The sequence below is a fragment of the Notolepis coatsorum genome (assembly GCF_963971535.1).
Source record: "Notolepis coatsorum genome assembly, chromosome: 5".
Classification (NCBI taxonomy): Eukaryota; Metazoa; Chordata; class Actinopteri; order Aulopiformes; family Paralepididae; genus Notolepis; species Notolepis coatsorum.
The window spans coordinates 129,629,735-129,645,823 of record NC_140169.1 but is presented as its reverse complement, the minus strand read 5'-3'; the positions used below and the strand labels follow the sequence as shown (position 1 = coordinate 129,645,823).

Genomic DNA, 16,089 nt, shown 5'->3' with positions numbered 1-16,089 from the left:
TGTCCCAGAGTGAATGTCTGCAGTCATATGACTGAGGGGTTTAATTATATAGTTAGGCCTCTGCCAGTGCAAAGAGCCAGAGACAGACCCAGCTGCCGACTCGACTGCTATGGATACTGGATGCAACTAACAAAAGTATTAGGTAATTTGAGGAGTAGATGGGCCTCCTCACGGAGATTTTAAAAGTAATGATATCGATTGGATGGGTGGCTTCAGATACTGTAGGTGTGAATGACCTGTCTCGGCTCTGCTCTGCGTTGAAACTCATGAAACTCGCCACACCTTTTGTTAAGGTTGCATATCATTACTGAGAATGTTCAGTTGCGTCAGTCAATTCAAATAAAATATTGACATCACATGCTTTAGGCGATTTTCGCATAAAAATCACAGACTTAAAATGATAGTGTAGCAAATGTGTTTAGAAAGTAAAGTAGGCTACGCACTTGGAAGTTTGAAGAACTTCCTTTGATACAGTCAGTTATGCAAATCCCTCGAGGAGATGTCAGTGTGGCCCCGCCCACTTGTGACGTCGCAGCATCAGTCGTACCTGTCGCAGGTAAAGAAGCATCTTTCACAGACAGAGCGAGAAAAGCAGACATAACTTGTTCTCAAGAGTGACACGGGGCTGGCAGAATTTACCGTAGCATACATAGCTCGAGAATTTTAATAGTGGACGGATCGGATTTACCGTTCCAACTAGAAAGTCCAGTCCGACCGACGGAACGAAATGATGACAGAGGAATCTGGAAAGTGAGTACACATGGTCCAGTTATATTGGGTATGAAAATGAACAACATGTTCACAGGCGCGTTATGTTCAGCAGGTTGTGTTGTTCCTCTTAATATACGGGGTAATTGGTGTATTATATAAAACAGAAGGTCTAACTAATTGGCGTCACACTTATACCTGGAGCCGCTGTAGTAATAAGAGTATATGTATATTATTGGTTATTGGCATATACCATAATATTAGTTATATGGGATATGTAGCCGAATGCATTATCTATAATTTTTTAGGAATTTAGCATTTTTATATTCCATTGATAACACTTCCAACCGAGGACTGGAACGCACGACAGAAGGCGTGTAGATTAGAATACCATGTTATTAATGTTTGATTGTCTTGTGCTTTCACCTAATTCAAAGGTAATGGTCATAATTAGCCATAATCTGCCATGTGTCTGGAAAATTATCAGACATGGGCCAATGTTTGAAGATTATATATGCCAGTTTTTGCTGATGACATTAAGGGCATGGTTTAAAACTTAAGTCCTTAATGCAATTCCACTGTCTAGAAGCCAGAAGGCAGCTTCATGAGCTCAGCACCTGAGGACCTGTCCTGCTGGTAGAGCAAGATTGTCTGTCAGAGCTCTTGATGTCAACAACACTTACGTTTCTCCCTATGCGATAGTTTCACTTTCTGTTGCCACTGCCAGCACATCTTTACGTATATTCCCTTATCATTTCATTAAATCATCAACCTAGATCTGAGACTATCATGCAATTTGGTAAACATGATGTGTAATTTGATAAATGCTTTTATCCACACATTTACAGTATGCTAATGAGTGTAGCCTATACATTATCGCCCAAGAGTTCATACACCAATCATCACCCTGAGATGGTCTCCTTCCTGATCCAAGGCTTCCCTTTTACCACACTGTCAGAAGCATAGGCGGCCTTAAGGTTCAGGTTTCAAGATCAAATATAGGCCCATATCTTAACAACCCCCCCCCCACCCCCACCTTCCCATGTACATTTAAAGTAGAATGTAAAGTGGGCCTAGGACATAAACTGAAACATGCCTCTCTGACGCACATATTCGCTCTCTCTGACTTATATATGTGTAACTGCTCTCTCTCAGGAAATTCTCTCTCTCAAACACACACACACACATCGGCTAAACCAGTGACTCTCAAACTGTGGGGTGCAAGGAAATGGGGAGAGCCTGCGCGCACACAAGACATTTTCTGCTTACCTTTCAACCCTAAAATCTTACAGCATGATGCTACAGTGACATGTCATATACCGAATGAAAAAGCTAATCCAGAGGTTTCTGGAGATGTCATTATATTCCACCTCACCCAGAATCACAATAGGAAGCCAACGAAAATATCATGTTTTAGGCAAATTTGCACATACAGTAAGGCGGGAAGCTACTGCAGTCACTGTGCCAAACTCACCACGACGCAGCTCAACTAGACCCTGTAGATTTACATGATGTGGTTTATGTCAGGAGCAAGGTTTTTTTCTACAAGGTGAAAGACTTTGTCCATAAATATCTTTCTGTGTTGGTGATGTGCCTTTTCACTCGTTATCCACACTGGCACAGGGCATTCGCTTCATAAATCCAGGATGTATTGGCTTTCTCTATCTGGGGCCCTGCTAGCGAGTGAGACATAGCTAAGGTCACCTATGGTCAGAAGCAGAAATGGCATAGAAATGGCTGGGCCCCACTATCTAGCAGCGGAGCGGGGTTGGGGTGTTGGTCCTGGGGGGCCCTGCGGTGGGAGTGGGGGAGGAAATGTCTAATGGCTTTTGTGGTGTTTGTGATAATATAATTTGTTTTTATTTTTAGGTTCTGTATTTATAATTTTTGTTGTTCTACTGTCATCATATTGTCATTATTGTTATTATTATTATTATTGTCTGGTGTTGTTCTGTTTATTATTATTATTGTATTATGTGTTGTCATGTTTTGTTTTATCCATGTAAAAAGGAGAAAGAAAATTTGATAAAAAAAAAACAATGGCTGGGCCCCTGAAAAGGTCCAGTGAATGGGCCCTCCCCATACCTGCATCGCTCATATTAACATACGTTTATTGCTGACCTCCATGACCATATACCATATGTCATATACAAGTCTAGATCCTGTGCTCTCCTCGCTCCCCGTGCAGGAAGAGGGATATTGTGGCGCTCCATTCCACTGACACCCCATACGACGGACAGCATCAGGCAGCCTATACGGAGGACGATGACGCCTGGAGGGCCTTCCTGGAGAACCCTCTGACCGCCGCCTCCAAGGCCATGATGAGCGTTAATGGAGACGACGAGAGTGCCAGCGCCCTGGGGCTCCTCTATGACTATTACAAGGTACAAATCAATGTCCACTCGGGTATGTTTATGGTAAACCGGGTCTGTTGAAGTTGGCAATGCTGTTTGGGGTCATTACGGGCCACGTAATACATTTGTAGCGTGTAATTCCATAGTGTAAGTATTTATAGGCATGTTAGACTTTGTTTTGGAAATGGGAGGGGGTTTCTTCATTGAGTGCTTATCCTTATCATTAGGGCACAAGTGTGTTGTGTTTTATAATTATTATAATAACTAATGTCTGATATACCTAAGACTGGAGGTAGAAATTATGGGCGTCCTCAGCTAAATAAGTCCTTAGTCGACTGAAGAGTCTGTAAGTCAGACAAGTGTTTCTGGAAATGAGTTCAATAACCCAACAGAACGGAACCGGAGCCGATCATTTGATTGATTGATTGAAAACTTTATTAACAGATTGCAGAATGGGTACAATACAGTACAGCTCAATACACACAATTGTTAAGGGGATGCAGACCAGAGAAAGACTTTCGTCTTGTTTCCACCAGGGTCCCCCATTTTCAATTCATCAGGACATATATGACATACATGACATACAGATAGTCAGTACTGCTACATCTATACATTTATGACATACCAGATTTGCAAATACAGTACTGTTTGTGATACAGAAGGAGTCAAGAAAAGGGAGTATATACATTTGACGTAGAAACTGTACATTGGAGGAGGTTGGGTGGGGGGGGTTGGGTACACTGGGATATTGACAACCATACTGGGTAATTTACATTGGAGGTGGTTGGGGGGGGGGGGGGGGGGCACACTGTATAGACAAGCAAACCTGTACATTGAGGGGGGGGAGACTCTGTACAAACAAACAAAATTGTACAAAATTGTACATTGGACTATTGACAAAACCATACTAGGTAAATGACTGTACATTGGAGGGGGTTGGGTTAGGATATTTACAGGGGCCAGTGTTGAATTGCAGTCTCCCGTAGGTGTCTCTTGAGAGAGGTTTTGAAAGTGGGTAGTGATCCACATTCCTTTACAGCTTTGGGTAGGGCGTTCCACATTGATGTGGCATAATTGCGAAACGTGTTTAGTCCCTTATTTGAGCCGAATCTGGGTTTAACATGATTTGTGGAGCTCCCTCTGGTGTTGTGATCGTGGTATTCACTGACCTTTGGGAAGTATTTTGCCATGTACATGGGTACCTTGGTCGTGTAGTGTATCTTGTAGACCAGGCCCATTGCAAGTTGCTGTACTCTGTCATCTACTCTAAGCCATCCTAGGTTGTCAAAGTGGGCAGGGGTGAGGTGGGTTCTAGGAGTAAGGTCAAGCAGTAGTCTGACCAGTTTGTTTTGAGATGTTTGTAATTTTGTTTTTAGCGCCTTTGAGGTGCTTTGGTACCATGAGGTGCAAGCATAGTCGTAGTACCCCTGAATGAGTGCTCCTGCCAGAGTCTTCAGGGTATTCTTGTTTACCAGAGAGGAGATCCGGTACAAGAATCGAGTTCGTTGGTTGACTTTTTTTATTACATTGGATGCCATTTTGTCACAGGAGAGATTAGCCTCTAGGATGGAACCCAGGTAGGTAATTTCATCTTTCCTTGTGACAATATTGTCACCCACTGTAACTGAGAAGCCGTCGGTCTTGCTGAGTTTGTTATTTGAACCGAAGAGAATGGACTCTGTTTTGCCCATGTGTAATGATAGTTTGTTATCATGGCATATTTAAAAAATTAAATAAAATGAAAACCATTAAGGGAAAGCTGCTGGCTATTTATTTTCTTTAACTATTCAATTACCAAGCATATCTTACCTGCATTGAAATGGTTTTACTAACTTTAATATACTTGACGTGTGCACTGTGCTGCTATATTATCTATGAAAATACAAATATCAGATTGTGACTTGGTCTCGGCAGATACTCAATATTAAATTACTTGGATCGGGATGTCCCTAGTATTACTTAGAGGACCATTAGAGGACAAAACATGTTTGTCAATATTGCTGTCATACCTGAGATGCAGTTAACAGTTTCCCGCAAGAAGCTCATTCATTCCCGGAATCAAACATTAAAAAGGACTAATTTACCAAAAAAAAGTCTTAGTCCAAGACCCTAACGAGCTAGAGGGGTAGAGACCATTAACGATGCCAGTGTAAATGTGTCATAGATGTGTAATATGTATATTTTTTATTATTATTATTTAACCAGGTGCCACAGGACAAGAGAGCTGCAGGACAGGTCAAAACAGAAGTGATATCAGAGGATGACGATCCACACAAAATGTAAGGTCTCTTGGATTCGTGTGTTTCTTTTTTTTTTATCCACTTTTTCTCCTTTTTCTCCCATCCCAATTTAGCCGTGCCAATTCTCCCCTCCCCTGTCTTGAACGTTGCTCGCATGTGCCCCCCACTGGCCGGTTGTAGGGAGGATAGAAGCCCATCGCATGTCCCCTCCGATACATGTGTAGGCAGCCAGTCGCATCTTTTCACCTGCCAGCGCGGACTCTCATTTGGAGAGGAGTAACGTGTGGGAGGCTCACACTGCCCCCGCCATTTTCCTGTTTCTGCTGTGCAGGCGCCCCAACCGACCTTTAGGAGTCGCTGTTTACAACGTCCAGATTACCACCCATCGACTTCCCACCCGCTAACTCTGCCAATTGAGTTAGTATGACGGCCGGCCCAAGCCGGAGGCAACGCCGACAGCCGGATTCGATACCGGTGTCTCGTGCGTTGGTGACGAGCGCAATGTCCGCTGCGCCACCCAGCCGCCCTGGATTCGTGTGTTTCATAATTTAACTGTATTGCCATTTTTTTTTTTTTTTTTTTTTTTTTTTACAGTCCATGTACATGCAGTTGTAAAGTCAATACAACTCACTTGGGAGTATGAATGTGATGCATCACGAGCACTAAACCTCTACTGTATTTAACTATGAATGAATGCAACACTCAAGTTTGTTCCTCTGAAAGCCTAAAACGGAGTTACGTGGTTCTTCGTCCGAGGTGCTCAGTTACTCTTCCATTCCTGTAAATTCAACAGAGTTAGAGAATAATATTTTTGCTGGGGTGAAATAATGTGTGTAAATGACAGTTGGGCCCCTTTCTCCAATTCAGGAACTTCCTGGTCCCCTACCAGGACTCTCTCCAGACCGTCACTCCGCTGCGAAACGTCCCGCTCCACTCAGTGCTCCAGGGGAGCATGCACAGCCGCGACAAGAGGGGAGCGTACACCACGACAGACTCCCTCCCCAGTTACTCCAGTGACCTCGAGGGCCTTCATTCCTTCCCCGTGGTCCACGGCTCGCAGTCCGACGGCATGACCTTCGGCCGGCAAGCCACCCACAGCCAGTACAGCCCCCGGGCACAGGCGCTCACCCCCGACTCCACCTACATCGAGCCGTACAAGGGCAGCTCAGCCGAGGTACAGGTAAGCAGGGTTCGCACAAGGTCCTTGAAGTGCCTTGAAGTGTTTTGTTCATTCATGATCAAATTGTTCTGAATCAATTTAAAAAAAAAAAATTTTTAATAGTCACTGTCTCGCACGCTCCAACTGCTTTTCCTAATTTCTTCGCATGTGATGCTCTAGCTTGCTCTAGCTGGCAAGCAGACCAAGAAGATGCTTAAAAAAACAGCATTTAAAAGTGAATTGTATCCTTTGAGTGACATCATTGAAAATGAAAAATTGTTCTTGGAAAAGTACTTAAAAGCCCTTGAATTTCATTTTGCAATGTCTGTGGGAACCCTGGGGTAGGCTCTTTCGACGTCTGATCGATGCTGTCTAACTGAGGACAGTCCTCTATATACACCATACCTGTGGACTTGATCACGGAGAGCTATATGTAGTAGCACCATTACCATCGGCCACCTTTCTTGGGCCACCGATGAGCATGAGTGAGTCAGCATTCGGATTCAGATTCAGATTTAAGTACATTTGCACATATATGGAAGTGGACTTGGGGAGGTTGATGCAGTCATAAAAAAGAGACTAGGAAAGGCGGCTGGGTGGCGCAGCGGTCTAAGCGCTCGTCACCAACGCAAGAGACACCGGTATCGAATCCGGCTGTCAGCGTTGCCTCCGGCTTACTGTCTCAAAACCCTGCCCTCTTTTCTTGATCCTCCAATCACAGCTGTCGCTTACCTCTGACTTCCTCGTACAAACAAAGTTTGTACGAGGAAGTCCGAGGTAAGCGACAGCTGTGATTGGAGGATCAAGAAAAGGGGCAGGGTTTGAGATAGGTCTATTGGCAGAGTCAGCGGGAGGGAAGCCGGTGGGGTAGTATTCTGGTCGTTGTAAACAGCCACTCCTACAGGTCGGTCAGGGCGCCTGCACAGCAAAGAAGGGATATGTTGAAGGTAGTGGTACCTCCCACGCGTTACACTTCACCAATGAGAGTCCGCGCTGGCAGGTGAAAAGAGGTTGCTGGCTGTCTCCTATGTGACAGAGGAAGCATCTGTTAGACTTCAGGACTCCCTAGACCGACCAGTGGGGGGCACATACAAGCAACGGCCAGAAAGGGGAGGGGGGAATTGGCATAACGATGAAATTGGGATGGGAGAAAATCAGAGAAAAACAGGAGAAAAAGTGGATACAAAAATTAATAAAAAAAAAGAGACTAGGACAGCACTCCAATTCCACTTTTGAATAATATATTGCCACACGGACGTTTCGGGTAAGACGCCCTCCCTCGTGTGCATTCTGGCAGTTCAACCTTGAGGTTGATGCAGTGCCACATTCAAACAGACAAGACGATAAACAAAGAAAATAGCAACAACATAACTATGCAGTTAGCAGACCCCCCCCCCCCCCCCCCCCACTATAAATAGTTGAATAAATAAAAACAAGATCTTAAAGATATGTCATAAATAAAGGCATAAATTGTTTGTGTGCTCCTATGATCTTTTCCTAGTCTGTGCGTGTTTGTGTTCCATATGTTTTGTATGCTTTGACGATGCTACAGTAGCGTTCTGTGTGTAACAAGTCAACCTGTGTCCTCCCCTCGCCCCAGGTGTTCCCCCTCTCAGAGGACATTCAGCTACGCATGGGCTCCATCGATCCAGAGGAATATTCTCCTCCCTTTGTTTCCCCGGCAAGGTAGCGAAAACCATTCACTTCAAAACGCGAGATACCGTCTTGACGTCTACGCGCTTTGGACGTGAGTTTAACCCCCCCTCCCCCTCCATCTCTTTCAGTGCTCAGCCGTTTGAGTACGTACTGGAGGCTCCACAGTCCCTTCGCCCCAAGAGCACCACTGGTCCGATGAGCTACCTGAACAAAGGCCAGTTCTACCCCATCACCCTCCGGGACATAGGAAGCACCAAGCTGCTGCCCCACCACAGAGGCAGAGTGCGGGTATGAAACCTCTCTAGTTCCTGATGTTACTCCCAATGGGGTCCAACACTACCTACTATGTACACGATGCCAAAAGAATAAATATATCATCATCAACATATTCAATGAATGGGTATCTTTTATCTTATCAACAAGTATGAGTGGAACAGCTTTTCCTCCTTCATTTGAACACAACCACTGCACAAATTAGGCATTTTCAATGTTGCGGTGCTATTCTTCCAACATGGCGGCGTGCAAACCACTCTTCAGACATTCTATCAATGTCCGTATGTGTCAATCTATTGAGAGCCCTAGCTTCCAATGGCTTGAGCAACTCTAAATCTATTCTGAAACATTCTGGCTACTTGCGAACATGCTTCATGTCTTGTAGAATGCGTGTCTTTTTTTTGAGCATGTGTCGTTTCATGGGTTTCCAGAGTGTAGTGATGCTGGTATTTGGAGAGGACAAGTTCACAGAGGACCAACTGAAGCACTGGAAATACTGGCACAGCAGACAGCACACTGCCAAGCAGCGCTGCCTGGATATTGGTGAGCACACACACACACAAACACACACACACACATTCATCATTCAGGCTGTCTGGTTTCTACTGGTGTTTTTCAAGAGAAACCCTTCCTAAAACGGTATACTATTAATGAATTCACACCCATCATTACATTGACCAGCATTGCCCCAGACAGAAATTAAGGATGAAATAACTTGCTTACATTTCTTCAGAGCATTTGTATTGTTTATCCTCTGTAATATGTAAACAGCGCTGTCTCGTTTGCCCTCGCTCATATCCAACGCTTTGTAAAATAATATTTCTTCTGCATTCTCCCCAGCTGACTACAAAGAAAGCTTCAATACCATTTCCAACATTGAAGAGGTAGCTTACAATGCCATCTCTTTCACGTGGGATACCAGGAATGAGGCACGGGTAAGAAAGAGTACAAACCACTATCTGTCATTTACTTTGCTATCCAGGTTTTACCTGTAACAATGTGTGGATTAAGACAAAGGAACAGAGGAGCTGTTCCTGTAGTCAACTGCAGTGGCGTAAAATGGCCAGGTGGGGGCGGTGTACACAATGAAACTGGCGTGAGAGCAGTCGGATGGCCTCACATGACACCCACTGTCCTTGTAGATGTAGACTGACCGATCTCAGAGCGCCGTGCACGACAGTTCTGTCCCGCCGCCAGGCTCCATGGAAGAAAATGAACATCGCTCTCTCTCTCTCTCTCTGAATGACCTAATGATTGTTTTGTGTCGTAGTTTTAAATGAAATTATTGCGAGTCACCCGCCCCCCCCCCCCCAACCCCATCCCGGACCCTCCCTCCGCTTCATCTTTTAAAACATCGGGGTCCTTATGTTATTCCGTCGTTGTCTTTGTCTCCCTAGATATTTGTGTCAGTGAACTCCCTGAGTACAGACTTCTCCCCTCAGAAGGGAGTGCGGGGTCTTCCTCTCAACCTGCAGATCGACACCTACCTCTGCGGGAGTAACGGCGACAACTACAAGCTGGTGCACCGTGCTTCCAGTCAGATCAAGGTGTTCTGTGACAAAGGTGCCGAGCGTAAAATCCGAGACGAGGAGAGGAAGCAGAGTCGCAGGAAGAGTCAAACAAAGGGCATGGATGTTGTGATGACACGTCAGTACACCTTATACAGTCTGATTCTGTGTGTGGGGGGTCCCCTGTAAAAATAATATCACTATTGTTTCACTCTAGTCTAGAAGGTTGCCCAATGAGAGAATGAAGCCTACTATAATAATGGCTATTCTGATCATACGTTTCACTCTGTCCGCTGTTGTCTCTCCACTAACACTAGAGTATAGACACAGTTATGGAAATCAGAAAAACCTTCTTAAATGTGGGTCTAATATTTTCAAATGGGGGTCAGCTCCAATGTGTAATTATCTGGGGGTCCTTGGGCCTAATGAATTGTTAACATTCATCTTTTTTTACAATGGCTTTTTCATAACTTTATTCTATTGGATTACACATGGGAAAGAAAGAAAACCTTGCAAGAAACATTGGGTGGCACAGTGGTTAGCACTGCTTCCTCACAGCAAGCAGGGCGCCTCTCTGTGTGGAGTTGCTCTGCATGTTCTCCCTGTGTTCTTGTGGGTTTCCTCATTAGCTAATTCTGGCACATTTACATGTGGAAACTGAAGATGTTGTTTAATGTGCACTGTCTCTGTTTTTTTTTTTTTTTATAAATAAACGTAAACCAGTCAAAAATGAAAAAGCTCTAAATCTATAGATGTCGCATTAACTGCTTATATCATTAATATACCTGTATCATTCTGTGGATCTGTTTCTGACTGGATCTGTGTCCCTCCCCTGTTGCAGAAGAGAAAGAGCCAATGAAATATTTGGACATAACGGTGTTCAAAGTAGTGAGTGACCTGGAGACCCATCCTGTCCTCTTCATCCCCGAAACCCAAATCAACCAACGTCTTGTAAGCTTCATCCATCCATCCATCCATCCATCCATCCATCCATCCATCCATCCATCTGTGTTGCATTCTAAATTCATAGACTCATATCAAAATGTTTTAGCCTACGTTTGCAGCATGTGACACCAGTCTTTTGTAATTTGAGAACCCTAATCAAAGCACAATTATCAACGGGGTTTGCAGGGAAGTTGATTTGATTACACTTAAGTATTTGTCTGAGGAGTTAGGAGTAGCATAGTTACCGAGATGTGACGTACAACACAAAGGTATAAATAAGCAGTTTTGGGGCAACAATACCAGGAAAAACCTTCCTGGAGACAAGATAGTTGTATGCGCTTAACCCTTTCACTACCACACTACAGAAGGTTAACCTCTTCACTACCACACTACAGACGGTTACCGTCTGTAGTGTGGTAGTGAAAGGGTTAACCTTCTGTAGTGTGGTAGTGAAAGGGTTAACCCTTTGTTGTGTGGCAGTGAATGGGTTAACCTTCTGTAGTGTTGCAGTGAAAGGGCTCACCATTTTGGTAGTGTGGTAGTGAAAGGGTTAAAGCAACACCGCTGAGACAAGTCCCCCGGACCCTGTTGCTCAGAAAGTAGCCCCGTCTTTCCACATAGAGAATGTTTACATTTGACCTAGAGCCTAATAAGCATGTGTGTCGAAACAATGGTAGCTGAACAAATAACCCAGGTGAACATTCCTGAGTCGAGACGTTATTGCACCGCTGCTGCAGTTGTTGTTGTTGTTGTTGTCGTCGTCCCTCTGTTGTCCGCGTGTCCGTCCCCCAACCCCCAGGGATAGTTGCTGCAGTAAACGGCTAAATAGCAGCAATCATTGGCAGACAATGCTCTGGGGTCGAGGTGTGGCAGTGTTTATCCCCTGCATATCTTCCGTTGGATGGTGACTTTTGTCTTTTAACTTTGCCTCTCCTCTCCCCCTCTCACAGGCCTGCCTCTCAGATGACAGCGAAGATAGGTGAGCAGCCACACGTTGTCCTTTAGCACAGGGATGTGGTGGAGGTTGAACCCACCTAAACTCAAGTCTACCCATTTTAATCATGAAATAGAAACAATCCACATTTTGTAAGCCGATATCTACGATTGAATTTCATGGTATAGAATTATAGTAAGTAGTGTCAGATATGATGTTGTACCAGCGCATCGCGGTCTGGAAGCGATTTCCTGCGACTGCTCACGATGTTCTGCTCTTCCTCCTCAGCTTGGGACAGAAGAGACTGCCGTACCAAACCGACCAGCCGTTCGACTTCGCGCCCGCCAAGAGGGCCAAGAAGGAGGAGCCGCAGAAAGGTAATTCTGTGATAACGGAGTTGAAGGGTGTTGTGGAATATTTTAAAATGAGCCAAGACAGTGAACTGTGTAGAAATTCAGATCGAGTCAAACTATTTCAAAAGAAAATAGTTTATTTCTGTGATCACAGAAGAGTCCTCAGTTTACAATCAGAGACAAGTATACACAAGCGTCTGACCAGAAAATGAGAAAGAGGTCTGGTCTGGACTTACAATTAAATACACCAGTTTGGAATGACAAATGAAAACAAAGATGACAAATGAAAAAGAAAAGATGACAAAATGGAAAACAAAGATGGGTTTAGGTTTTTTTCCCCGTATCTGACACAAGATTGATATGAAACAAAAAACAACAAAGAAAAGGACAAGATGTGATTTTCTGGAAATATGTCATATCTAAGACAAACTGTCCTGGGCCTTGGGTGGTTGTTTTAAGAACACTGTGTTAGACTGTTGCCCCAGTGTCTGAGTAGCTGTATACTAGTCAAACTATATTAACTAGTTAAGGCTTGTGCCGAGAATATGTATTATAACATAAACACATGACATTTTCCATAACAGGTGAAGGGGTTGTCTCTCATAACTCCCTGGTTTTCCCGGCTCACATGCAGAAATGGTGGGGAAATGAACGGGAGAAAGGTTGAAATTGGGGAGCGGGACAGTGAGAAAGAGCTGTCTTGAGTTGAGTGCTGGAGTTTTGGCTTCAGCTCCGGCCTGCTCCCACACAGCTCAGCTGACCAAACGCTTGTAAACAAGATGACACGTGCTTCCTAGAGGCGCAGCCCTGCCCCCGCTGATACACAATACTCTCTCTCACACACACACACACACACACACACTCACACACTCCCCCACGCACTTGCCCAAACTCTTGCTAGGTGTCCAAGGGAACGTGATCGTTCCCAAAGTGTAGCTCAGGATCAGTTTCCACGCTCACGTGTGGAGGCAGTTCTTAGAAAACACCCTGCTTTGTTTGCTTTCATTCCCTCCCTGTCTATTTTTGACGAGGCTCACGGCCAACTCAAAGAAATGCCAGCGTCACCAGCATCAAAGCGAAAGTAAATAATCCGTCCCACTCTGTAATCAACGTTTCAGGTTAGCCTGGTTCTGTCTTCCTGTGGTTAAAGGGCGGCAATTGTTTCGGAACCAATTGTCGCCATGATGAATTTGTGTACATTCTCGGTAGTATTCAACATGTTTGAATGGGAGACACTGTTTATATAGATTCCTCCATGTATCAGGATTGCGACTTAATTTGAACTGAGAGGGTTGTTCACACACTCGCTCATTGTGTGCATAACTCTATTAAAGCTGCACTATGCAATTTTGGTGGAGGATTTGTTTACTTTAGCAGAGCTTGCAATTAGTTTACAAACACTGTCTGCTACTGTAAACAACAGTGATTTTCAAGACTTTCTAGCTTGAAACAGTGTTTCAGGGACCCAACTTTCAGTAGAGTACACAGTTTGTTCATTCAGTTGTGAAAATATACAATAGAATAATTTTAGCTTTCCCTGACTTTCAAATGTATCTCCCAAAACTACATAGTGCAATATCTACCGACTTCTGTATGTTGGTAGATACATGGAATCGTGCTTAACTTGGTATTTCTATCTCTTTTTTTAATATCTTTATTATATTATTTTGTGAAGCCCTCTGTAACTTTAACTGAAAAGTGGTCTATAAATGTAGTTCTCGATTCGATTCCATATCGATTCAAATATTTCAGCTACAATGCCAATTTTGCTTGATAAGAGATTCCCAGATAACTAATGCTGTAAATTATACAATGAACTTAACCTGGGTGCATTATTTAAAGTATTTAAAGAATTGACCACAAAGGAGTTACATTAATGTACTTTTTATTTAACATGACCAACACACTACAGCAGTCAACACAATATAGCACAATATGTATAGCTGTATATATATATTCAGATCTCTAATATATATATAATAAAGTTCTCTAATCTGTCTTCTACTCTCACCTCCCAACCACCATCTCCTCTCTCTCTCTCTCCTTCCAGTTCTACTCTATGTACGCAGGGAGGCGGAGGAGGTGTTCGATGCTCTAATGCTGAAGACACCCACGCTGTCAGGACTACTAGAAGCTGTGAGTATTTATTTTACGTACCACCACCACCACCACACGTCTGTACAGCATCCCTCTGTCCTGGGAAAACAAGATTAGGCAAGCCAATTTAAGCCGGACCCGGATACATGGCAGCCACGAGACTCACGCATGCGCCTCTCTAAAGCGGGGAGTTACTCTGTGACCGACCCTCTGCGTCTGCCCGAAAAAAGGCCTTTTCCTGTTTGTGTCTCGGCAGGACGTGGTCATTCATCAGTGTACACCGTGGCACCAAGACTGGTATTGAATAGAATCTATTGTTTTGTCTAATGCCCCCCCCCCCCTTTTTTAACGTGTCTGTCTCTCTAGGTAACTGAAAAGTACGTGCTGCCCATTGAGAAGATCGGAAAAGTCTACAAGAGGTGCAAGAAGGGGTAAGACGGCTGTAGTTATTACTACAATAGTCATTATTACCGTCTTTATTACCACTGGCACACGGAAAAAAACGTTGAAAATCTAATGAGTGTTGCTTTCCGTTTCATTTGTAGGATCCTGGTGAATATGGACGACAACATCATCGGGCACTACTCCAACGAAGACACCTTTCACATCCACATAGAGAAGGTGGGGGGGCAGGTCCGGCTGACTCTGACTGAGATCTGAACCTCCTGTTGGGGGGGGGGGATCCAGGCCGGCAGCGTGGGGGCCCCTGGAGGTGGAACACATGTTGACCCCCAGGGGCCAGAGGAGGGCCCACGCACAACAGTAGGATTAGTCACCTGTTTACACTACTTTACTGGACATCTACTAGGAAAATGAGATTCCCATGCAGTCTACCGTGCCGCACGGTTCCTTTTGCCTTTTGTAGTTTAAAAAAAACATGGCTACCTCTCTGGCACAAGAAAAACCATTTCAGTATTTGGTATAACGCTAAACACAAGCAGCGGGGTCACAGACATTTACTGATGTGGTTTGGTGAACCGTCGGTGTGAATGAAGCTGTCACATATAGGCCTTCATATGTAAAGCAAATGATTAAGTGGTCAAGAGAGCTGAGGCATCAGTGTTCTTCTCAAAGTATTGCACACGTGAATATGACACAATGTGGCTGGACAGGGAGGAAAGGTTCAAACATTGTCATTGTACGTCGCCCCGTTACAATATCGGACGTGTCCATGTCAAGTTTTGAAAGCGGAAGAAAAACAGAACTAAAATTGGTAATGGTTGTTTCTCAGTACTTGTGATATTTATTTCCTAATAATGCTGATATGGTGTGGGGTTTTTGTAAGTATATTGTGTCATATATTGAATGTATTTATATACTTGTTGAATGAATCAGGCTGAAGAAAAAGTGTATGTATATGTTGTATGTTGTGTGTGTGTTTGGAGATGAAATGGTGTCTTGCGTGGCGACAATAGTTCTTTTCACAGGAAATGAGAATTTGAGAGAGCAGAATAATACAGGAAGTGTTTTGTGAATGTTCCAGAACTTGGTCTGTCAGAGCTGGGTTGGACCCAGGCCTCTCTCAGCAAGTATTTGGCAAAAGCTTGATGTCGCTGCTGTTGTCTGTACAGAATATGTTCTGTATGTGTGTGTGTCTGTGTGTATCTGATCTAAGGATTTTCATATAAAAAAAAGAAAAGAAAATGTGCTGCATGCCTCATTTAGTCTTTTTTGTCTTGTATTGTAAATGCAGCGCACCCTTACTTCACAGCTGTGCAACCCCCCCCCCCCCCCCACGCATTTCTCCAGTTATTTTTAAATGTCTTTAGTTGAGTAGAAAGGTAAAACAATTTCAGTTGTCATCATATGATGTTCTCAAATCAATGAGTAATCGTGTTTAATAATGGTGATTTAAATATCAA

General features: G+C 44.0%; 1 protein-coding gene across 2 annotated transcripts; it reads left to right on the top strand.

The window, feature by feature from the left end:
* The first annotated feature begins 588 nt into the window (after positions 1-588).
* Positions 589-15,875, top strand: LOC311229054 (grainyhead-like protein 1 homolog). Of its 2 annotated transcripts, none has more exons than XM_084315062.1 (15): positions 589-750; positions 2,897-3,092; positions 5,268-5,341; positions 6,170-6,476; positions 8,062-8,147; positions 8,246-8,405; positions 8,822-8,933; positions 9,231-9,325; positions 9,788-10,037; positions 10,740-10,849; positions 11,794-11,822; positions 12,066-12,154; positions 14,181-14,266; positions 14,594-14,658; positions 14,773-15,875. In XM_084315062.1, exons 1-15 carry the CDS (start codon positions 728-730, stop codon positions 14,885-14,887), a joined length of 1,797 nt encoding a protein of 598 aa, XP_084171188.1. In that variant the 5' UTR covers positions 589-727; the 3' UTR covers positions 14,888-15,875. The 2 variants fall into 2 exon arrangements, with proteins under 2 accessions (XP_084171188.1, XP_084171187.1); XM_084315061.1 differs by having other exon boundaries at positions 6,170-6,482.
* The last annotated feature ends 214 nt before the right edge of the window (positions 15,876-16,089 follow it).